Here is a 25,696-nt window from a genome sequence, read left to right on the forward strand (position 1 = left end):
AATCTTTGGGTAAGGATCCCCTGCAAGATCCCTTGAAAGAAGAAACGGCCACCCACTCAGTGTTCTTTCCTGGGAAATCTCACAGACAGAGGAACCTGGCAGGCACAGTCCATTGGGTCCCAAAGCCTCAGACACAATGGAGCACATGAGACCATTCACCTACACTACAATGCCATGTTGTAAAAATCCGACTTCTTGTGGCATTTTCAGATGGGCTTCTTTCACTTAATGAAATGCATGGAATGATTATCCATGTACTTTATACCTTGAAAGCTTAATATAAACATGCTTAATATCTACGTCTGCAACTGTATTCCTGCTCATTATATAGGATCATCAATAACATTTTATAGATTACATATATATACATATATATATATATGTTAATACAATATTTTCACAAATATAGACATTAGACCTGAGGACACACCAGGAGAATGAAATGGGGCCCAATTGAGAGAAGAGCCTCGACATATATTCACCACAATGTGTAAAATAGGTAGCAGGTGGCAAGTTGCTCCATAGCACAGAGAGCTCAGCGCGGGGCTCTGTGATGGCTAGAGGGGGGAGACGGAGATCGTGGGAGGGAGGTTCAAGAGAGAGTGGTGTGCATATACCTATGGTGTGGGGGCGTCGGGCATCAACCCTGGCCCAGGAATCCCCCACGTGCTGTCGGGAGACTAAGCCTGTGCCCACAGCTGCTGAGGCTGGGCGGGGCAACTTGCCCTTTTTGATGGGGAAGATGCAAAAGAAAGTTGCTCACCATCGCTAAATAGTAAGAAACGCAGAACAAAGCTACAGTGACGTATCATCTCATGCCAGGCAGAATAGCAGAGAGCCCACTAATAATGTCATAAACGCAGAAGAGGCTGGGAGATCAGGGAACCTCCTGAATGGCTGGAGGGAATGTAAGCTGGTGCAGTCACTTCTGAGGACAGTGTGGAAATTCCTTAAAAAATATAACCTCCTGACATTTAAGGAAATGAATTCCCAGAATAGTAGACAGAAGAGATTAGTGGACAAATTTATAAGATTTGCAGTTTTTAGTAAATCATCTGCAATTCTGAAATGAGCAGTTGTGGTCTAGCATTCCTCAATTCTTTAAGTAAATGTGTACTAATACACACACACTCACATGTTGCTTGTATTTCTCACTGCTAGTGTTTATACCTTCAGATATTTATTTATTGTGTTCAATGTATGTTATATAAATTATATAACATATATACTTTCAGATATTTATATATTGGATTGCGAATGTCATAGCCATGAGAAAACAGTCCCTTTAAGCCTTACAAAAGCATATGCTAAGAAACAGGGTTAGATTTGACAAATCTTAGTTCAGAATTTTACCATCATGGCTTTTAAGTATTCTTGTGACAAATGTTAAAATTATATTTGCTTAAATGAGCCCATGAATAGTCTTACTTAGCTCACCAGAAGAACACAGTACAACTGAAGCAGGTGAGTTCATGACTCTAGGTCCTGAGAGAATTCACAGCAAGCTCTGAGTGAGGTCAAGGATAGAAGTGAGCAGAGAAAGAGGCAGTAATTGGGGTTCAGGTTTTTATAAGAGGCCCTGAGTGAAGTGCTGTGGGCTCCCCAGGCTGAGTGTGGATGGGTCTATTCAGACCAAAAGGACTAGGATTTTGGTGGCTCTGTGAGGGTGGCATTGAAGGGGAGCCAGTGAATAGGCCCTGGGGTTCAGCAAGCCTGCTGGTCTCAAGGAAGGGGGTCTTCTAGTGAAAGTGTTCACAGAACTGTCTGATGTGAGTTAAAGGACCTGCAGGCTGCCAGCTCCCCAGACAGGTGCTGAGGCAGCAACAGCATGGAGCAGTTCAGGGGAGCTCTCAACAGTACTCTGTATGATCCTTCTTATTAGAATCGTCACAATGTGCCTGCGGTTACAAAGAGTGGAAAAGTACAATGGACAAATGATGGGAAATACATGATCAAATGATTTGAAACTTAAGGGCAGGAAGGAAACTAATTGTTACAAACAACACCCTTCTATGCTACCAAAGAGTTTCTTGTTAGGTATTCTTCCCTGCAACCTTCAATTGCTAGGCTAACACTTCATTTATTACACACAAACATTTACATAAGAAAGCATTCAGTTCTATTGATTAACATGTATGCTTATCACACACAGAATGAAACCTTTTACACTCCACTATGTCACTTTGGTTCAAATACAGATTATAAGCATAAACAATGATAATCTTTCCTCTGATACAATGATCTGAGAACTGTGATTTCTATGTTTACAAAAGGGAGGCTAATCATTTAAGAAGACATACACTAATTACATGACTCTTCTGGGAAGGGTTTTCCGTACATTTCTAGGGTAGCAGAGATGTCTTTAATTGAAACATGTCAGCTGATATTCATGACTTTTTTTGATATTATAAAATACATCAAGATTTTAGTGTACTGTCATTATATTTTACTTTAAAAGTAGGTGATGTAATTATTGAAAATGGACATCTTACTTTAATCTGTGGAATTATTCCCTGAACACTTACATCACAGTGACTTACAGGGATGTGTGACATGAAGGACAAACACCACCATTTAGATGTTCACTGTACATGTTACATTCCTGTGTCCTTAATATTATAATGGAGAAAAATGTAAATGTTTTATTCCTAAATAGAAGGGCTTCTCTCATCTTTGAGGTACCAACCATAAAAAGCATAACTTTGCATGCACACTAGAAATGAAGTGAAGCATGGACTAATTTGAGAATTCAGTTACATTCATTTTGGTTTTCAAATAATCAGAAATCATGTCAATATCAACAAACATACATAGCTAGTAACTGTACATGGCTAAACATCACCTCTTCATCTTGTGATCCATACTAACATATCAATTTTCTATCTATTTTAACTAGGAATCACTATCTACAATATTTCTCCCTAAGAGGAACGTCAGAAAACAGGATTTATGAAATACTTTCTAGTATGAACTTCCTGATATTTGTTTAGATTTAATTTTTTATAAATATTTTCCTACATTTTCTTTATGTCATTCCATATCTTTCTTATATAAATAAGTCTTTTGTCTCCTGACAAAACGTCTTCCATATCTTACTGCATTACTAACGTTTCCCTCCAGGACTTGCTCTCTGATGTCCTGTGAGGTGAGAGAGCTGATTAAGGCCTCTGAGGTTTCCTTACATTTATGAGATTTCCTTCAGTATGAATTATCTGATGGTAAGTAAGACCAATGTGCTGGGTTAAAGTCTTTGTCACAATTCTTACATTTATAAGGTTTCTCTTCATCATGAATTCGCTTGTGCTTAGTAAGGGTTGCATAGTGACTGAAAGTTTTTCCACATTCTTTATATTATTAAGGTTTCTCTCCAGTGTGAATTCTCTGATGGCGAGTAAGACCTGTGCAGTGCCTAAAGCCTTTGCCACAATCCTTACATTTATAAGGCTTCTCTCCAGTATGAATTCGCTGGTGTTGAATAAGAGTAGAGTGTTGACTAAAGTTTTTCCCACATTTTGGACATTTATAAGGTTTCTCTCCAGTGTGAATTCTCTGATGGGACATAAGGCCTGAGTGCCATCTAACGTCTTTGCCACAATCCTTACATTTATAAGGCTTCTCTCCAGTATGAATTCTCTGATGGGACATAAGGCCTGAGTGCCGGCTAAAGCCTTTGCCACATTCCTCACATTTATAAGGCTTCTCTCCAGTATGAATTCGCTGGTGTTGAGTAAGATTTGAGTTTTTATTGAAGGCTTTTCCACATTCTTCACATTTATAAGGTTTCTCTCCAGTATGAATTAACTGATGTTGAGTAAAATCATAGCGCTGGCTAAAGGCTTTGCCACAATCCTTACATTTATAAGGCTTCTCTCCAGTATGAATTCGCTGGTGTTTAGTAAGAGCTGGGTATTGAATAAAGGCTTTTCCACATTCTTTACATTTATAAGGTTTCTCTTCAGTATGAATTCGCTGGTGTCGAGTAAGATTTGAGTTCTGATTAAAGGCTTTGCCACATTTTGCACATTGATAAGGTTTCTCCCCAATGAGAATTTGCTGATGGTGACTAAGAGTTGAGAAATAGATAAACATTTTGCCACATTCCCTACATTTATAAGTTTTCCTGCCAGTATGAATTTGCCGATGTTGACTAAGACTTGAACTCTGATGAAAGGTTTTGGCACATCCTGTACACTTGAAAGGTTTCCTTCTTGAATGTATTTTCCTGTGTTTACTTCTATTAGATGAGTTACTGAAGACCTTCCCACATTTAATACACTTGTAATGTTTCTGTGGATTCTGAATTCTCTGCTGTTTAATCAGATTTGAAGACTGATTAGAAACTTTACCATATTCACTACAATTGTAAGTTTTCTTTCCACTATGAATACTCTTATTTAGAGAAAGATCTGTTGCTTGATAAAAGATATTCTTACATTTATTACTTTTAGAATCCTTGTGTGAAGATTGAGCTCCCTGATGTTCCATAAAGTTTGAGTCTTGTTCAAAGTTATGCCCAGTTTCATTGCATGAATAGACCTTCACTCCATCATGAAAAGTTGTGTAATTATTGGAGCTGGAGGTCTTACTTAAGGTCTGACTCATTTTATTACACATGGAAAGTTCTTCCCTATTAACCATATCATGGAATGTATTGAACAATGCTGATTGGATTACATCTCTTCCATTACCATCAACATTATACATCTTGGAATGGAGAGAAAATATCTGTTTCTGGACGAATAATGACTTCCTAATCACAGATCCCTCAAATTGATTATATTGTGAGTTTTTCCCATCATTTTTAGATTTCTGGTTTTCAGACATGTTTAAATATATGTTTAATCGAAGCCTATGCTCAGAGTGGTTTGAAAGAGAATGTATAGTAGAGACTGGCGGACCTTCCAGATTTTCCACATTCCCTTTCAGAGAACAAGTATATTTCAAAAAACGATGCAAATTTTTTCTGCAAAACGTACACTTCTCAGCAGATGTTGAAGATTGAAATGAGTGTTTCCCCCAATTTGACTCAAGTAGCTCATTTCTTTCTACAGTAATGTCTGCATTATGTGTAACTGTCTCAATTTCTTTATGTCCATGTAAACATCCTCTCTGTCTTTCACACGCCCTTGTATGTTCTGAGTCTTTTATTAATTGCAAGTTTCTGAGGCGAAATCTTTCATATATTCCTAGGTTTGCTTTTGGGAACAAATCTTCTACCCTTGGTTTCTTTGGCATCAAATCCTGGGTGTCTTGAGGAGATATAGCTGAAAGATACCAAAGAAGAAGTTTTTTTTTTACCTACTATTCTCAGTGAATCCCCTTAAAGATTTAGAGAAAATTGATGAACCCATTGCTAGCATAAAAATAAAATAGAGATGGGAGGATCAAGATGCCAGAGGATTAGGCAGACATGGACTTCATCTCTCTCCACAAATGCATCAAGCATACATCAGAAATGGAACACTTCTCCCAGAGCCCAGCTGAACACTAGCAGAGGACCTTGGAAATCTAAAAGGACAAGAAAGATTCCTGCTGAGCTAGGTAGGGCAAAAGAAAGAAGAAAGAAAAAGAACAGGCAAGGAAATGGGATGGGGCCTGCAACCCTGGGGGGATCTGAAGAGAGGAGAGGTCTCCACCTCCGAGGAAGGCCCTCACTGGGGGAGCCCAGTTGGGACAGAAGGGGAGCCTCATCCTCTGTGGGAGGAGAACACGGCAGCAGTCAGAGGCAGCAGGACAGAGGAGACCTGCACACGGGGTACCGCCCCCAGCCCTGCCCACCCAGCCTGAGAAGGTGTCCACCACTGCAGACAAGGGCTGGGTGCTGAAATGTGGGGTCTGGAGAGCAGACCCAGGCAGAAGACTGCTCTGGGCTGTGAGGAGACGTCCTGTGGGAATGGCAGGGAGGGAGGAGCTCTGCAAACAGGAATGCTTGGGGAGGAAGCCTGAACCACCATAGAGCAGAGCGCCACTGCTGAGTCATGCCGGAAGCAAAGACCCACCATTGTTGGTAGCCTCTCTCCCCCTGTGCTGGTCCCTCCTCACCAGGCACGAGGAAGGGCTCCATTAGGGTGGGTGCTCTCATGAACCCAGCTGTTGCCTCTTCCTCTGGGCCCCTCACTTCCAGGGTAGACTGATGGACTCTGGGAAACCCCGGGAGCAGGGGCCTTTGGTATATCCACATGAACAGAGCGGGCTGAAGCACTGCTGAGCCCCAGGGTCTGGCAATTTAAGGAAGTAAAGCTGATATCTCGACTGGAAGTTGCACAAACTCATCTCTATACCATCACAGCTGTCTTTGTGAACTCAGCCCCTTTAGAACGTCTGAGTGGACAAGGAGGGCTCCCCCAGTCACAGCAGGTGTAGCTGTAGCAGCTGTAGACTTTGTGGGCTCCCACACTAGGGGGCAGGGCCAGGCCGGAATCTGAGCTGACCCACAGCACCACAGCAGGTCCAGCTCCATGTTGAATGCAATCCTGGGCCCTGACTTCAAGGATCTATGCTGGTGACCTGGTGAAAACAACATCTGAGAGACACCAGGGCCATGTGCCAGCATGCCCATGGATGAGGTGGGGCCAAGGGCATTACCAACCCGGGTCACATGAGAGCTCGCACAAGGCATGAAACGTGACACAGAGAGCACTCCCCAAGGGAAACATCCCCAGAACAGCAATCGGCAGGGGCTTCTCTCCCGGGGGTGTGCTCCAATCCCACCTGCCTCCACACAGATCAGGATCACAGTGAACAAACAGATCTGGGGGCTCTGTTCCACAAACCAGGGCACACACCCATCACAGCCAGTGCGGTGACAGCCACAGAGCAATGGGGAGGCTCCCCTCAATATACAGGGCAGGCTCAGGTCACAGAAACAGCAGTCAAAAGTTCATCCAGGGGGTGAGGGCACAAACCTCTGGACTAACCTCACCCACCAGGGGACAGACACCAGGAGCAAGAGGAATTAGGATCCTACAGCCTGCAGAACGGAGACCACACACGCAGAAGATGTGACAAAATGAGAGGACAGAGAAGTGTGCTGTAGAGGAAGGAGCAAGATCAAAACCTGCCTAGATAAACACTAAGTGAAGATGAGAGAGGCCATCAAATGATTACCGTTTGCTTAAAGTCCTCTTAAACTGAGACACCAAACATTTTCACAAGGGCTAGGTGCCTTCTAATCCTTTCATTTACTTCTTATCACCTGCGTTTTTATTTGAGAATGTTCTATTAGATGTTTGAATCTAAAAATCATAAATGATATGACATAGAACAATGTCCTAGCAAGTGAGAAGATATAAGACAGAGTCCAGGGAAGCTCACGACGAAGAAGACAAATTAGCAAAGTAGTAGTTCTTAAGAAATTAAATAAGAAGTGAGACTTTAAAAATATGATGGCTCTAAAAATAAAAAAAAAATATGATGGAAACATATGGGACTCGACACAGTACTCTTTGGAGACCTAACTGGGGAGGAAATCTAAAACAGAGTGGCTATATGTATGTATCATTGATAATGTTTCCTGTACAACAGCAGAACTCTGTAAAACAGCTACACTCCACTAAGAATTTAATAAAAAGATTTCTATATTTTATCAAAAAATCTTAACAGTTTGAAACAACCATTACAAATATGAACAATGTTCTAAGTTCTATATGCCACGTTATTTTAAAATTCTTTGAGGTAATTGAAAGAGAGGAGAAACTTTAAAGTAACCATGAGACTTTCATTTTCCCATTTTAGGGAGCTTTTGCTTTATGCAGTGAAGACATTACTTACGTTTGAAATGAATAAGGGCATATCTGCAGTTTCCAGTGGATTGGAAACTATAAATCAGAAAAACAAAACAAACAAACATACAAAACCTGTCCCAACTATTAATAGGGCTTTGGCAGTATGTCTATGACTCCACTTACACATTTCTGTTTAAAGGTAGAAAGAAACTTTAAGAGGAGTATCATATAGCCACTCAGAAGTGTGCACAGTTTTCCTAGGACCCTAAAGAAATGAAAGAGCAGTCAACTCATGCAGGTTGTCACAGGCCAAGAGGAGAATTTTAGTTTTCACTGTGAGTGAGTGAGAAAAGCAATCACTGGAAATGAATTCATGAATGATTGAAGAGACAGAATGGGGCAGGTGATAGCCATCTATGACAGCAACAGAAATAAACCCAGACTTCTCCCAAATCATTTCCATTGAAGCAGATCTTCCCAAACCACATGATAAAGGATGACTTCCTCACTGATCCTCACAGAATCAGCTATACGTATATATAGCCACTCTGTTTTAGATTTCCTTCCCAAGTAGGTATCTCACTGTGCCTCTCACCTGAGTCATCGGCTCCATCCATTCACGCCTACCTGGGTATATGCCTGTTGTCTGCATTCTCCTTATATTCCTGAGATCCTTCATTTGCTCCAGAAAGGTGACCAAGTCTGGCTTAGAGGCCACAAGACCTGTTCATCACAGAAAGGAATATTTGTTGTGCTAGAGATTCATCAGTTTCCAATCCAATATGTATTCAGGCGAGAAGAGAATGCATGGGTGAATGTTAAAAACAGCCCAGGTAATGATTCCCCAAATACTGCCCCCCCCCAAATCCTTTATTGAAAGTACCTATATTATGCTAACTAATATAAAAAAGTTAGGTCCTGAGATTCTGGTCAAGTGCCACTAAGGCAAAAGTAAGTAGTGGAAATGTGAAATTAAGAGAAGGTACAACTGTTTAATACCACAGAACTTACACTATTACCAATGACCTAGAAGGAGGCAGATTACATAAAGGAAGATAAGGTTACAAGCAGAATGAATCATCATAACGAAGCCTTTCTTTCTAAACTCACAGATACTCATTTCCACCTACAAAGCAGAGATCTGAAACAAATGTGCGGTGCAGAAACTTTCAGAAGACATTCTAGAAATGAAGGAACCAAAACCCTGAGGTTTAGATAAGCGATTCTGGAAGGCAGTTGTCCTCACCCAAGGAAGCCAGGTTCCTATAGTTCTCTACCATCACGTCCGTGTACAATTCCCGCTGACCGAGGTCCAGGCATTCCCACTCCTCTTGAGTGAAGTCTATGGCCACATCCCAGAATGTCAGCTGCCCCTGAAATACAAAGTAGAGATGGCATGTGGCCGTGAGAAGACTTCCTAATGTGACCCATGATGGAAACAGCAAGTTCAGAGACCTGGTTTTCCTTTAGGCGAGTGGCTGCTGTTCCCCAAGAATATAACCTTTACACAGTAGTATTTTCTTTTTTGGGGTGTTAATTCTAGAAAGTCTTGTAGGTCTTCATAGAACTATTTAACTTCAGCTTCTTCAGCATTACTGGTCGGGGCATAGACTTGGGTTAACATGATATAGAATGGTTTGCCTTGGAAATGAACAGTGATCATTCTGTCGTTTTTGAGATTGCATCCACGTACTGCATTTCAGACTCTCTTGTTGACTATGATGGCTACTCCATTTCTTCTAAGGGATTCCTTCCCACAGTAGTAGATATAATGGTCATCTGACTTAAATTCACCCATTCCAGTCCATTTTAGCTTGCTGATTTCTAAAATGTGGAGGTTCACTCTTGCCATCTCCTGTTTGATTTCTTCCAATTTACCTTGATTCATGGACCTAACGTTCCAGGGTCCTATGCAATATTGCTCTTTACAGCATCGGACCTTGCTTCCATCACCAGTCACATCCACAACTGGATGTTGTTTTTGCTTTGTCTCCGGCTCTTCATTCTTTCTGGAGTTATTTCTCCACTGATCTCCAGTAGCATATAGGGCACCTACCAACATGGGGAGTTCATCTTTTTGCCATTTCATAATGTTCATGGGGTTCTCAAGGCAGGAATACTGAAGTGTTTGGCCATTCCCTTCTCCAGTGGACTACATTTTGTCAGAACTCTCCACCAGATTTGGGTGGCCCTGCACAGCATGGCTCATAGTTTCCTTAAGTTAAACAAGGCTGTATTCCATGTGATTAGATTGGTTAGTTTTCCATGACTGTGGTTTTCAACCTGTCTACCCTCTGATGGAGAAGGATAAGAGGCCTGTGGGAGCTTCCTGATGGGATAGACAGACTGAGGGGGAAACTGGGTCTTGTCCTGGTGGGCAGGGCCATGCTCAGTTATTCTTGAATCCAATTTTCTCTTGAAAACAGGGTGGAGCCTGTTCCCTCCCTGCTATTTACCTGGGGTCAAACTATGGTTTGTTTCCCTGGTGGCTCAGATGGTGAAGCATCTGCCTGCAATGTGGGAGACCTGGGTTTGATCCCTGGGTTGGGCAGATCCCCTGGAGAAGGAAATGGCAACCTACTTCAGAACTCTTGCCTGGAAAACCCCATGGACAGAGGAGCCTGGTAAGCTATAGTCCATGGGGTCACAAAGAGTAGGACACGACTGATTGAGTTCACTCACTAAATTGTGGTTGAGGGAATGAGGATAATGATGACCTTCCTCAAAATATCCCATTCGTGCCCTGCTAGTCTGTGACCCCAACCCTACAGCAGGCCACCACCAATCCTTCTAGAATCAACACCCCCAACAATGTCCCTTTCATTACAGGGGACTGGAGGGCAAAAGTAAGAAGTCAAGAAACACTTGGAGTAACAGGCAAATTTGGCCTTGGAGTACAGAGTGAAGCAGGGCAAACACTCATAGGGTTCTGCCAAGAGAACGCACTGGTCATAGCAAACACCCTCTTCCAGCTACACAAGAGAAGACTCTACACATGGACATCACCAGATGGCCAAAACTAAAATCAGATTGATTATATTCTTTGCGGCCAAAGATGGAGAAGCTCTATACAATCAGAAAAACAAGACTGGGAGCTGACTGTGGTTCTGATCATGAACTCCTTACTGCCAAATTCAGACTTAAATTGAAGGAAGCAGGGAAAACCACTGGACCATTCAAGTATGACCTAACGATTATACAGTGGAATGGGAAGTAGGTTTAAGAGACTAGATCTGATAGACAGAGTACCTGATGAACTATGGACGGAGGTTCGTGACATTGTACAGGATGATCAAGACCATTCCCACGAAAGAAATGCAAAAAAGCAAAATGGCTGTCTGAGGAGGCCTTACAAATAGTTGTAAAAAGAAGAGAAACCAAAAGCAAAGAAGAAAAGGAAAGATATACCCATTGAATGCAGAGTTCCAAAGAATAACAAGGAGAGATAAGAAAGCCTTCTTCAGCGATCAATGCAAAGAAATAGAGGAAAACGACAGAATGGGAAAGACTAGAGATCTCTTCAAGAAAATGAGAACAGAAATGGTATGGACCTAACAGAAGCAGAAGATATGAAGAAGAGGTGGCAGGAATACACAGGAGAACTATACAAAAAAGATCTTCATGAGTCAGATAATCATGATGGTGTGATCACTCACCTAGAGCCAGATATCCTGGAATGTGAAGTCAAGTGGGCCTTAGAAAGCATCACTTCGAACAAAGCTAGTGGAGGTGATGGAATTCCACTTGAGCTATTTCAAATCGTAAAAGATGATGCTGTGAAAGTGCTGCACACAATATGCCAGCACATTTGGAAAACTCAGCAGTGGCCACAGGACTGGAAAAGATCAGTTTTCATCCCAATCCCTAAGAAAAGCAATGCCAAATAATGATCAAAGTACTGCACAGCTGCACTCATCTCACATGCTAGCAAAGCAATGCTCCAAATTGTACAAACCAAGTTTCAACAATGTGAACCAAGAACTTCCAGATGTTCAAGCTGATTTTAGGAAAGACAGAGGAACCAGAGATCAAATTGCCAACATCCGCTGGATCATCGAAAAAGCAAGAGAGTTGTGCTTGTGCTTCCTCAAACAAAATAGAAAAAACATCTATTTCTGCCTTATTGAATATGCCAAAGCCTTTGACGGTGTGGATCACAATAAACTGTGGAAAATTCTGAAAGAGATGGGAATACCAGACCATCTGACTTGTCTTTTGAGAAACCTGTATGCAGGTTAGGAAGCAACAGTTAGAACTGGACATGGAAGAAGGGACTGGCTCCAAATGGGAAAAGGAATACGTCAAGGCTGTATATTGTCACCCTGCTTATTTAAATTATATGCAGAGTATATCATGAGAAACACTGGGCTGGAAGAAGCACAAGCTGGAATCAAGATTGCCAGGAGAAATATCAATAACCTCAGATATGCAGAGGACACCACCCTTGTGGCCAAAAGTGAAGAGGAACAAAAAAGCCTCTTGATGAAAGTGAATGAGGAGAGTGAAAAAGTTGACTTAAAGCTCAACATTCAGAAAACTAAGATCATGGCATCTGGTCACATCACTTCATGGGAAATAGATGGGAAAACAGTGGAAACTGTGTCAGACTTTGTTTTTTGTGCTCCCAAATCACTGCAGATGGTGATTGCAGCCATGAAATGAAAAGACGCTTACTCCTTGGAAGGAAAGTTATGGCCAACCTGGATAGCACATTTAAAAGCAGAGACATTACTTTGCTAACAAAAGTCCCTCTAGTCAAGGCTATGATTTTTCCAATACTCATGTATGGATGTGAGAGTTGGACGGTAAAGAAAACTGAGCGCCGAAGAACTGTTGCTTTTGAACTGTGGTGTTGGAGAAGACTCTTCAGAGTCCCTTGGACTGCGAGGATATCCAACCAGTCCATCCCAAAGATCAGCCCTGGGTTTTCATTGGAAGGATTGATGTTGAAGCTGAAATTCCTGTACTTTGGCTACCTCATGCAGAGAGTTGACTCATTGAAAAAGACCACAATGCTGGGAAGGATTGGGGGCAGGAGGAGAAGGGAAAGACAGAGGATGAGATGGCTGGATTGCATCACCGACTTGATGGACATGGATTTGGTTAGACTCTGGTAGTTGGTGATGGACAGGGAGGCATGGCATGCTGTGATTCATGGGTTCACAAAGAGTCGGACACGCCTGAGCGACTGAACTGAACTGAACTGAATATATCTTTCTGACAGTTTTTCAGAGTCTTCAATGTGCAACAGAAATAATTGAAAATGAATAATGTTGCTGTTGTGTCGTTTGACAAATATTTTAACAGACATTCTTTAAAGGGCAGAGCTGAAATTTTATTTCACTTGATGGACTCTAGACTTTAATAAAACACAGACAAATATACAAAGACAACTCTAATGAAAATTAATAGAAACTTCTGTATTTGTAAATCATACTCAAAACGAGAAAAATGTTAGTTACTCCATTGTGTCCTACTACTTGGGACGCCAGGGAATTGAGCCTGCCAGGCTTCTCTGTCCATGGGAGTCTCCAGGCTAGAATACTGGAATGGGTAGCCATTCCCTTCTCCTGGTGATCTTAGGGAAAAAGAAAAAAAGAAAAAATTCGATGTAATCATGCTAACATGTTTATACACAGAGACGTATACTGCAATGAGACTACATACTCAGTAAGAGTAATAGAGAAAACCTGTCATGTCAACAATATCAGGATAATTTCTAACTGATTAAAAATATACATAAATATTTGAGGACGATATTATTTTAATTTTTAAAAATAGACTAGGGTACAGACATATACAACGATATAAAATAAAGTGGAGCTCTGGTTGTGAATTTTTAAATTTCCTGGAAGCCGGTATTATTTGCAATGAACTATATTTTAGAACTTGACACAGGGGAAGGAAACAAAAAACAACCAACCACTCAACACTGTTGAACATAGATAAGCACTAATATGATTCTTGTAAACATTTTGGAAAATACAGAAATAGGATGAAACTATGTCTGTGATGTGAGCGTGGAGTGTACTGGAAATGATAAGACCGAGGCTTGAGTGATGAAAACCCCCACTCCCCAAACCCAGCATCTCTACTAAACACATGCGAGTGTTGTCAACTACAAACTGGCACTTGCCAAGAGCATTGCCAGCAACCGAACAACAACAAGGGCGTTTGTCATCTGCCTCTGTGGAAAATGAACCCTACGGTGCTTCAAGTGTTGACTTCAACCGCCCCTGAGGGAGCTCAGGTTGCATTGAGGCACTCTGCTCCAGGGAATCCGGTGGAACAGGTCTTTAGAGAGTTAGATATGTTCAGGAGCTGATTTCATGATCCCAATCCCCGCATCTCTTCATCTCTGTGTGGGCTGGGCTTAGTCACTTAGTTGTACTCTGTCTGGGGGCTTTCTCCAGGCAAGAATACCAGAGTGGGCTGCCACGCCCTCCTCAAGGGGCTCTTCCCAACCCATGGATCAAACCAAGGTCTCCCGCATTGCAGGCAGATTCTTTAGCATCTGAGCCATCAGGGAAGCCCCTTCATATCTAGAAAAGCACCAAATCCCTGAACGGCGACATCAGCTCCTCACGACTGGCAGAAAAGCTTTTCTAAAGTAAATGCTTGACTGCACTGAACTCCCCCTTCACTAAAATCTTATATACTGACCTTCCCCGCTGCCTCTTTAGTGCAGTCTCTCAGAGTTATCTGAGCTGCTGTCTCCTGGGTTGCGGCCCTTATTTTGCTCTAAATAAAACTTAACTCACAATTCTCAAGTTATGGGTCTGTTTTAGCCAACAGTGTTCATTTTTCAAAGCGAAGAGAAACCAAGATGATAAAGAGTTTCCCCACTAACTGTGATGGTTGTGCATATCCCTCAGTTTTTCTTTCCAAGACCCTTTTTGAGGACAGAAGAAAAAAAAAAAAAAAATGCACTGGAATCTCACAGAAGCACATGAACCAAGGAACATCTGAGGTCATGGGGTAAGAAGTACATGGAAAAATGCGTTATCACTGCCAGGTATTTTAGCAATATTATGAAAACCATGATCTCAACCTACTATGAAAAATACCAGTTTTAAGCAAATTCCACTGCATATACACCTCGCATGATCTGGAAACTAATAGTACATTTAATAGTAAGTTTTTCTTACCGATATAGAGGCTAGTCATTGTACTTTTTTCATTTCTGAAAATTTTCTGAAAAATTCTCAACTGCTGAGTTCACCCTACTTATGAGGGCATTTTAAACTCCTGTTCTAAAGAAATGAATTGTATCCACATGTAAACTCATCATGGCATTTCCCCGACTTCCCTAGGATCCCAACACCGAACCACATTCCAACGGGAGTCTCAGACACCTGTGTTCATCTCTCACAAAGGGAATATATTCACCAGTTGAAAGTCACTAATTCATGTCGAGGGTTCATCAGGACAGAAAGAAGAAAAGGCTGTGCGACACAAGCGAGAAGCAGTCTAAAGAGCCGGCCTTCACGATTATAAGAAAAAAGAGAAAAGAGGAAGTTGACAACAAATCCCCAGGGAGAAAAACTGGAATCAGAGAAGTAAAGGTTTGCGGATTCTCAGTCCAGCCATTTCAGGAGGAAAAGCAGACACAGCCCCAGACCCGGGACAGGACGTTTACCTGAGAAGCTGCCATTTCCTCCTCTTCTTCCTCCTGCTGTGTCTCTTCTGGGGATATTATGCAGCAAAAACACATCTACGTATTGAGAAAACAGCATCCACACAGCTCTTTCACCTGCAACTGCTGCAGTGTTTCTCGCTCCCTTTTCCGAGCTCTTTGATCACTTTCTCTTTTCCTGAGCTGTAGGGGTTAATCAAGATGAAGCTGATATGCTAATCACATCCTGGGTTTGGTGCTCATTTCCCCCACTCTCTTTGCAGGCTACCCCTGCTATCTGTTCTCTTATTTTTCACATTAGAGAGAGCAGGCCACAGAACAATTCACAAGAGAACAAGGACCCAACTCCCTAGCAACCTGACTCTGACTCTGCGAACTTTTTAAACTATGCAGGAGGCAGACCTTCCAGGAGCCCTGAGCTTGAGCCCTCAACTCTGCCTGCCCCAGAGCTCTGGAGGGAGGATTTAGGGCGGGATCTTCTAGAAACAAAGAACCTCAGCCTGATTCCCGGGGAGGGGCTCTTTCTCGGGTGGGTGTGGCCCGTGCCTGTGCCCTTGGGGGAGGGGAGGGAGGGGTGAGTGTTTGGTGGGAATCACCTGGGAGCCCTGGGTTCCTGCAAGGTTTTGCTCTCAGGATTCTAGGAAAGATGGCCTGAGTCCTTAGGTTTCTTGTTGTTGTTTTGCTTCCTTCTGTAACCTGGGGACACTGGTTTTCACAAAATGATTTGCACTGTGAACACCTCTGTGCAGGTGGGAGGCCTCCTACTTCAGAGTCAAGGGGCCTGGAGGTGTTTCCATCACAGATTTCTTTAAAAATAAACCAGAGGCAGCAGTGGACCTTAGGTTAACAGTCTATGTGCAGGGACAGATGCCTTTCAAAATGATGCCCTAAAAGCTATCTGATGACCAACCGAGGAAATAATGATCAGTGTTATGTCATTAGTGAATTTACCCGTAAATTAATCCATGAAAGGGATTCTCTGGTGGTTTAGATGATCAAGAGTCTGCCTGCAAAGTGGGAGACCCAAGTTTGATACCTGGGTCAGGAAGATCCCCTGAAGAAGAAAATGGCAACCTTCTCCAGCATTCTTGCCTGGAGAATCAATGGATGGAGGAGCCTGGAGGGCCACAGTCCATACGGTTACAAAGAGTCAAACACGACAGAGCGACTTCACTTTCACTTTCAACACAGAAAAATGTTGCTGCTCTACTTCATGTTTGTATTTCTAGGTTTTATGAATCATACACTACAGTTTGTTGTCTGCTCTTTTTAAATAGCTCTGTTCTCTCACATCTTTAAGGGGTAACTGACTAAGGAAAAATTAAATAGAGGAGCATGTCCATTTTTCTAATAGTGTCTATTCTAAAAAATATTCAGTGTGCATGTACCAGTTCCAATATCTTAGATGATTCAGTTTCACAGCAGAAATGAGAGTAAGGTACAGAGATCTCCCATATACATCCTGTTCCCACACGTAGACAATCTCCCTACTTATCTTTCCCCACCTGAAGATACATTTGTGTCACTGATAAATCTACACAGACATTAAGTAAAGTTTCTAGTTTCACCTCATGCTTCTCTTTTAGGGATGTGTACAGACATCCTGGAATGTGAAATCAAGTGGGCCTTAGGGAGCATCACTCCAAACAAAGCTAGTGGAGGTGATGGAATTCAAACGGAACTATTTCAAATTTTAAAAGATGATGCTGTGAAAGTGCTGCACTCAATATGCCAGCAAATTTGGAAAACTCAGCAGTGGGCACAGGACTGGAAGAGGTCAGTTTTCATTCCAATCCCTAAGAAAGGCAACCCCAAAGAAGGCTCAAACTACCACACAATTGAACTCATCTCACAGGCTAGCAAAGTACTGTTCAAAATTCTCCAAGCCAGGTTTCAACAATACATGAACCACGAACTTTCAGATGTTCAAGCTCCTTTTAGAAAAGGCAGAGGAATCAGCTCTCAAATTGACAACATCTGCTGGATCATAGAAAAAGCAAGAGATTTCTGAAGAGACACCTATTTCTGCTTTTTTGACTATGCCAAAGCCTTTGACTATGTGGATCACAATCAAATGGAAAATTCTGAAAGAAATGGGAATAACATACCACCTGACCTGCCTCTTGAGAAATCTGTGTGCAGGTCAGGAAGCAACAATTAGAACTGGACATGGAACAACAGACTGGTTCCATATAGGAAAAGAAGTACGTCAAGGCTGTCTATTGTCACTGTCATTATTTAACTTCTATGCAGAGTACATCATGAGAAATGCTGGGCTGGAAGAAGCACAAGCTGGAATCAAGACTGCCGGGAGAAATATCAATAACTCAGATATGCAGATGACAGAACCCTTATGGCAGAAAGTGAAGAACTAAAGATTCTCTTGATGACAGTGAAAGAGGAGAGTGAAAAAGATGCCTTAAAGCTCAACATTTAAAAAACGAAGATCACGGAATCTGGTCCCATCACTTCATGGCAAATAGATGTGGTAACAGTGGAAACAGTGACAGAATTTATTTTGGGGGACTTCAAAATCACTGCAGATAGTGACTGCAGTCTCGAAATTAAAAGATGCTTACCCTTTGGAAAGAAAGTTATGACCAACCTAGACATCATATTAAAAAGGAGAGACATTACGTTGCCAACAAAGGTCTGACTAGTTGAGGCTATGGTTTTTCCAGTGATCATATATGGATGTGACAGTTGGACTATAAAGAAAGCTGAGCACCCAAGAATTGATGCTTTTGAGCTGTGGTGTTCGAGAAGACTCTTGAGAGTTCCTTGGACTGCAAGGAGTTCCAACCAGTCCATCCTCAAGGAGATCAGTCCTGGGTTTTCCTCGGAAGGACTGATGTTGAAGCTAAAACTCCATTACTTTGTCCATCTGATGTGAATAACTGACTCATTGGAAAAAACGCTGATGCTGGGAAAGATTGAAGGTGGGCGGAGAAGGGGACAATAGAGGATGAGATGGTTGGATGGCATCACCAACTCAATGGATATGAGTTTGAGTTAACTCTGGGAGTTGGTGATGGACAAGGAGGCCTGGCGTGCTGTGGTCCATGGGGTCTCAAAGAGTCAGACATGACTGAGCAACTGAACTGACTGACTCTATGGGTCTGGGCAAATTTATAACTTGTGTCCATTAAAACAATTTAACACAATGATTTCATGGTCCTGAACTCAGGATATTCATAACCCCTCCTTTGAAACCCATGGCAACCCCTGACCATTTTAATCTCTTCTACTTTTCCGACTAGATTCTCAAGTGGCTCTGTGGTAAAAAATCCACCTGCCATTGCAGGTGACCCAAGTGATGCAAATTCAATTCTTGGGTAAGGAATTCCCTCGAAAAAGAAATTACCATTGACTCCAGTGTTCTTTCCTGGGAAATCTCATAGACAGAGGTACCTGGCAGGCTACAGCCCATTGAGCCCCAAAGATTCAGACACAATGGAGCACATAAAAACATTTACCTACACCAAAATACCATATTGTAAAAATCATACTTTTTGTAGCATTTTCAGATGGGCTTCCTTCACATAGTAAAATGCATGGAATGATCGTCCATGTATTTTACACCTTGAAAGTTTAATATAAAAAAGCTTAATACCTGCCTTCTAGTCTGCTTATTAAATAGGTTCACCAATAACATTTTCTAGATTCATATACATATATATATATATATATATATATGTGTGTGTGTGTGTGTGTGTGTGTGTGTGTGTTAATGCCATATTTTCACGAATGTAGAGATTAGACCTGTGGACACAGCGGGAGAATGAGAGGCAGCCCAATTGAGAGAATAGCCTTGACATATATTCACCACAATGTGTAAAGCAGGTAGCAGGTGGGAAGCTGCTCCATAGTACAGACAGCTCAGCACGGGGCTCTGTGATGGCTAGAGGGGGGACACGGAGATCGTGGGAGGGAGGCTCGAGAGAGAGTGGGCGTACATATACCTGTGGTGATTCATGAAATTGTCCAGCGGAATCTAACACAACATTGTAATGCAATTATATTCCAAAAAATATCGATTCATCTCAAAAGAAAAAAGAAAAACCGGACATAACGCAGTGCTTAGGAGCCCCCCTGACAGTGCAGGGCCCTCGGGCCTCATCCCTGGTCCAGGAATACCCCAGGCGCTCTGGGGAGACGAAGCCTGTGCGCCTCAGCTGCTGAGGCTGGGTGGGGGGCGACTTGGTCCTTTAGATGGGCACGAGGCAAAAGAGATGCTCAGCATCACTAAATAATGAGAAATGCAGAACAAAACGACAGTGATACATCACCTCCTGCCAGTCAGAATAACAACTAGCAGAGAGCCCACTAATAATGTCATAAACGCTGAAGAGGCTTGGAGATCAGGGAACCTCCTGAATGGCTGGAGGGAATGTAAGCGGGTGCAGTCACTTGGGAGGACAGTGTGGAAGTTTTTAAAAAATGTAACCTCCTGACATTTAAGGAAATGAATGCCCAGAATAGTAGACAAAATAGATTAATTGACAAATTTATAAGATTTGCAGTTTTAGTAAACCATCTGCACTTCTGAAATGAGCAGTTGTGGCGTAGCATTTTTAAATCCTTTGAGTAAATATGTATGAATACAAACACACTCACATGTTCCTTGTGTTTCTAACTGCTAGCGTTTATACCTTCAGATACTTAGTTTTTCTACTCAATATATGTTATATAAATTATATGACATATACACTTTCAGATATTTATATATTGCCTCAAATGTAAGTCACAGCCATGAGAAAACTGTTCCTTTAAGCTAAGGCAAGAAACATGTGGAAAGAATTAAACAGGGTAAAATATTATAAATTTTCGTTCAGAAATTTACCATCATGGCTTTTAAGTATTCTTGTGACAAATGTTAAGTTTACATTTGCTTAAATGAGCCCATGAAAAGTCTCACTTAGCTCACCAGAAGAACAAAGGGCAACTGAAGAAGGTGAGTTCATGACTCTAGGTCCTGAGCGAATTCACAGCAAGCTCTGAGTGAGGTCAAGGATAGAAGTGAGCAGAGAAAGAGGCAGTAATTGCGGTTCAGGTTTTTATAAGAGGCCCTGAGCGAAGTGCTGTGGGCTCCCCAGGCTGAGTGTGGATGGGTCCATTCAGACCAAAAGGACTAGGATTTTGGTGGCTCTGTGAGGATGGCATTGAAGGGGAGCTTGTGAATAGGCCCTGGGGTTCAGCAAGCCTGCTGGTCTCAAGGAAGGGGGTCTTCTAGTGCAAGTGCTCACAGGACTGGCTGGTGTGAGTTCAAGGACCTGCAGGCTGCCTGCTCCCCAGACAGATGCTGAGGCAGCAACAGCATGGAGCAGTTCAGGGGAGTTCTCAACAGTACTCTATGATCCTTCTTATTAGAACCGTCACAATGTCCCTGCGGTTAAAGAGAGGGGGAAAGTACAATGGAGAAATGATGGGAAATACATGATCAAATGATTTGAAACTTAAGGGCAGGAAGGAAACTAATTGTTATAAACATCACCCTTCTATGCTACCGAAGAGTTTCTCGTTAGGTGTTCTTTCCTGCAACCTTAAATTCCTAGGCTAACACTTCATTCATTACACACCAACATTTACACAAGCAACCATTCAGTTTTATTGATTAACATGTATGCTTATCACACATAGAATAAAACCTTTTACACTCTGCTATGTAACTTTGGTTCAAATACAGATTATAAGCACCAACAATGATAATCTTTCCTCTGATACAATGATCTGAGAACTGTGATTTCTATGGTTACAAAATGGAGGCTAATCATTTAAGAAGACGTACGCTAATTACATGACTCTTCTGGGAAGGGTTTTTCGAACACTTCTAGGGTAGCAGAGATGTCTTTAATTGACATACATCAACTGATAGTCATGACTTCTGTTCATATTATAAAATGCATCAAGATTTTAGTGAACTGTCATTATATTTTACTTTAAAAGCAAGTGATGTAGCTATTGAAAATGGACATCTTACTTTAATCTGTGGAATTATTCCCTGAACACTTACATCACAGTGACTTACAGGGATGTGTGACATGAATGACAAACACCACCATTTAGATGTTCACTGTACATGTTACATTCCTGTGTCCTTAATCTTATAATGGAGAAAAATGCAAATGTTTTCTTCCGAGATAGAAGGGCTTTTCTCATTTTTGAGGTAGCAACCATCAAAAACATAACTTTGCATGCACACTAGAAATGAAGTGTAGCATGGAGCAATTTGAGAATTCAGTTTCATTCATTTTGGTTTTCAAATAATCACAAATCATGTCAATATAAACAAACATACAAAGCTAGTAACTGTACATGGCTAAACATCACCTCTTCATCTTGTGATCCATACTAACATATCAATTTTCTATCTATTTTAACTATGAATCACTGTCTACAATATTTCTCCCTAAGAAGAACGTCAGAAAACAGGATTTATTAAATACTTCTAGTATGCATTTCCTGATATTTATTTAGATTTGATTTTTTATAAATATTTTTCTACAGTTTCTTTTCATCATTCCATATCTTTCTTATACAAATAAGTCTTTTGTCTCCTGAATTGTATGTTCAGGACAAACCTCTTCCATGTCTTACTTCATTACTAGGGTTTCCCTCCAGGACATGCTCTCTGATGTCCAGTGAGGTGAGAGAGCTGATTAAAGCCTTTGCACGTTTCCTTACATTTATGTGATTTCCTTCAGTATGAATTATCTGATGGTAAGTAAAACCAATGTGCTGGGTTAAAGTCTTTGTCACAATTCTTACATTTATAAGGCTTCTATTCAGTATGAATTCGCTCGTGCTTAGCAAGAGTTGCATAGTGAATGAAAGCTTTTCCACATTCTTCATATTATTAAGGTTTCTCTCCAGTGTGAATTCTATGATGGCGAGTAAGACCTGTGCGGTGCCTAAAGCATTTGCCACAATCCTTACATTTAAAAGGCTTCTCTCCAGTATGAATTCGCTGGTGTTGAGCAAGAGTAGAGGGTTGACTAAAGTCTTTTCCACATTTTTGACATTTATAAGCTTTCTCTCCAGTGTGAATTCTCTGATGGCAAGTAAGACCTGAGTGCTGGCTAAAGCCTTTGCCACAATCCTTACATTTATAAGGCTTCTCTCCAGTATGAATTCTCTGATGGTACCTAAGGTCTGAGCCCTGGCTAAAGTCTTTGCCACAATCCGTACATTTATAATCCTTCTCTCCAGTATGAACCCTCCGATGCCGAGTAAGACCTGTGTGGTGCCTAAAGCCTTTGCCACAATCGTTACATTTAAAAGGCTTCTCTCCAGTATGAATTCGCTGGTGTTTACTAAGAGTAGAGTGTTGACTAAAGTCTTTTCCACATTTTTGACATTTATAAGGTTTCTTTCCAGTGTGAATTTTCTGATGGCAAGTAAGACCTGAGTGCTGGCTAAAGCCTTTGCCACAATCCTTACATTTATAAGCCTTCTCTCCAGTATGAACCCTCTGATGGCAAGTAAGAACTGAGAGCCGGCTAAAGCTTTTGCCACAATCCTTACATTTATAAGGCTTCTCTCCAGTATGAACTCTCTGATGGCAAGTAAGACCTGAGTTCCAGCTAAATCTTTTGCCACAATCCTTACATTTATAAGGCTTCTCTCCAGTATGAACTCTCTGATTATACATAAGGCCTGAGCCCCAGCTAAACTCTTTGCCACAATCCTTACATTTATAAGGTTTCTCTCCAGTATGAATTTGCTGGTGTTGAGTAAGAGTTGAATATTGACTGAAAGCTTTTCCACATTCTTGACATTTATGAGGTTTCTCCCCAGTGTGAATTCTCTGATGGCAAGTAAGATCTCTGTGTTGAATAAAGTCTTTGCCACAATCCTTACATTTATAAGGCTTCTGGCCAATATGGATTCGCTGATGTTGACTAAGTTTTGAACTCTGATTAAACTCTTTGTCACATTCTGTACATTTGAAAGTGTTCCAGCCTGTATGAATTTCCCTATGTTTACATAGGTTGAGTGTGTTAGTAAAGACGTTCTCACATTTCTTACACTTGTAATTTTTCTGTGGATTCTGAATACTCTGCTGTTGAATAAGTTCTGAAGACTGATAAGAAACAACATATTCACTACAATTGTAAGTCTTCTCTCCAGTATGTGTACTCTTATTTAGTGAAAGCCATGATGCTCGATAAAAGAGATTCCTACCTGTATTACTTTTAGAATCCTTATCTGAAGATTGAGGTGCCTGATGCTTCCTAAGATCAGAGTCTTGTTCAATGTTATATCCACTGTCATTGCATGAACAGTCTCTTGCTCCATCATAAATACTCTGGTAACTATTGGGATTGGAGTTCCTACTTAAGGCCTGACACTTGTTATTATACGAGAAAAGTTGTTTTATATTAACCCTATCACGATATACATCAAACAGTGATGGCTGAATTAAGTCTCTTCCATTATTATCAACATTACACATTTTGGATTGGAGAGAACCTGTCTGTTGGAGGAAGAATAATGACCCGCTGCTCACAGATCCCTCAAGGTGATTATACTGTGAGTTTTCCCCATCACATGTAAACTTCTCCTTTTCAGACGTGGTTGAAAGTATGTGTAATCGAAGTCTATGTTCAGAGTGGTCTGAACAAGCCTTTGGAATAGAGACTGGATGACGTTCCAGATTTTCCACATTTCCCCTTAGAGAACGTGTGTGTTTCAAAAACTGATGTGAGTCATTGCTTACAATGATACACTGCGCGGCAGACGGTGATGACTGAATCGGGTGCTGGCCCCAATTTGACTCCCAGTGCTCATTTCTTCTGGCAGTCATGTCCACGGTATGTGAAATGGTCTCAATTTCTTTATGTCCATATAAACATCCTCTCAGTCTTTCACACGCCCTTGTATATCCCCAGGCTTTGGTTAAATATTCATTTCCGAGGTGAGCTCTTTCATATAGGTTTGCTTTTTGGATTAAATTTTCAAACCTTGGATTCTTTGACATCAAACCATAGGTGTTGTGAGAAGACACAGCTGAAAGATACCAAAAGAAAACTTTCTTACCTCATATTCTCAGTGAATATCCTTGAAGATTTAGAGAAAATGGGGACCCAAGGATCAAGATGACAGAGGATTAGGTAGATTGGAGTTCATCTCTCTCATCAAATGCATCAAGAACACATCAAAATTGGAACAATTCTCACAGAGGCCCCCCAGAATACTAGGAAAGAAGCTACACCACCTAAAATGGCCAGAAAGATTCCTGCTGAGCCAGGTAGGACCAAAAAAGAAGAAGGAGAAGGAAGATGAGAGGAACTGGGATGGGACCTGCAACACTGGGGGGATCTGAAGAGAGAAGAGGTGTCCACATCCGGGGGAGCCCCTCACTGGGAGAGCCCAGCTTGGACAGGAGGAGAGCCTCATTCTCTGTGGAAGAGAACATGGCAACCCGCGTGTGGCAGCAGGACAGTGAGAGCTGCAGAGGGGGTGCTGACCCCTGCCCTGCCCACCCAGCCTGAGAGGGTGTCCACCTCAAGGGTGTCACCCCTGCAGACAAGGGCTGGGTGCTGGAACGTGGGCTTTGGAGAGCAGACCCAGGCAGAGGACTGCGGTTGGCCATGAGGAGACATCCTGAGGGGACGGGGGAGGGCGGGAGGAGCTCTGCAAATGGGACGCGTGTGGAGGAAGCCTGCACCACCAAAGCGCAGACGCCACTGTTGAGTGAGGCCCAAAGGGAAGAACCCCACCGCAGCCTCTCTCCCCCGTGCTGGCCCCTCATCCCTGGCAGCAGGGAGGACCGCCACCCGGTGGGCTCTACTGGGGCCCAGCCACGGCCTCCCCCATGCCCCTCCTCTCCCGTCAACAAACCCCTGTGCCCTGGGGCAGCCTCTGGAGCAGACACCCATGGGTGGCCCACATGCTCAGAGGGAGCTGAAAGCAGAGCTGAGCCCCAGGTTTTAGGAAGCAAAGCTGAGGTCTCTGCTCGCAGCTGCACTAACCACGCTTTTACACAGGCAACCGGCTTTGTCAGCTCAGCCCCTGCAGAGCCTCTGAAGGAGAAGGGGGACGCCCCCGGTCACAGCGGGTGTGGCTTTAGCAACTGTAGACTTTGTGGGCTCGGACACGAGGGGACGCGGCCAGGCCGGAGTCTGAGCTGCCCCCACAGCACCACAGCACGTGGGACCTAGGCCCTGAGTTCAGGGGATCTATGCTGGTGACCCGGGGAGAACAACATCCGAGAGACCCCAGGGCCGTGTGCCGGCATACCCATGGTTGAGCTGGGGCCAAGATCAGTGCCAACCAGGGTCACACGGGACTCAGCCAATGGGGGAAAGTGACGCACAGAGCACGTCCCAAGGGG

General features: G+C 42.4%; 1 protein-coding gene and 1 pseudogene across 1 annotated transcript; both read right to left on the reverse strand.

Annotated features, from left to right (window-relative positions):
- Positions 1 to 2,737: 2,737 nt before the first annotated feature.
- On the reverse strand, positions 2,738 to 4,864 carry LOC136158909 (zinc finger protein 665-like; annotated as a pseudogene).
- Positions 4,865 to 8,935: 4,071 nt separating this feature from the next.
- LOC136157642 (zinc finger protein ZFP2-like) lies at positions 8,936 to 24,166 on the reverse strand. The gene is given in 6 exon segments (XM_065919461.1): positions 8,936 to 9,097; positions 19,458 to 19,566; positions 20,607 to 20,746; positions 22,297 to 22,401; positions 22,403 to 23,443; positions 24,080 to 24,166. Coding segments are annotated over 6 exon segments (1,644 nt in total).
- Positions 24,167 to 25,696: the final 1,530 nt, after the last annotated feature.

The sequence above is a fragment of the Muntiacus reevesi genome, chromosome 2, assembly GCF_963930625.1.
Source record: "Muntiacus reevesi chromosome 2, mMunRee1.1, whole genome shotgun sequence".
Taxonomy (NCBI): Eukaryota; Metazoa; Chordata; class Mammalia; order Artiodactyla; family Cervidae; genus Muntiacus; species Muntiacus reevesi.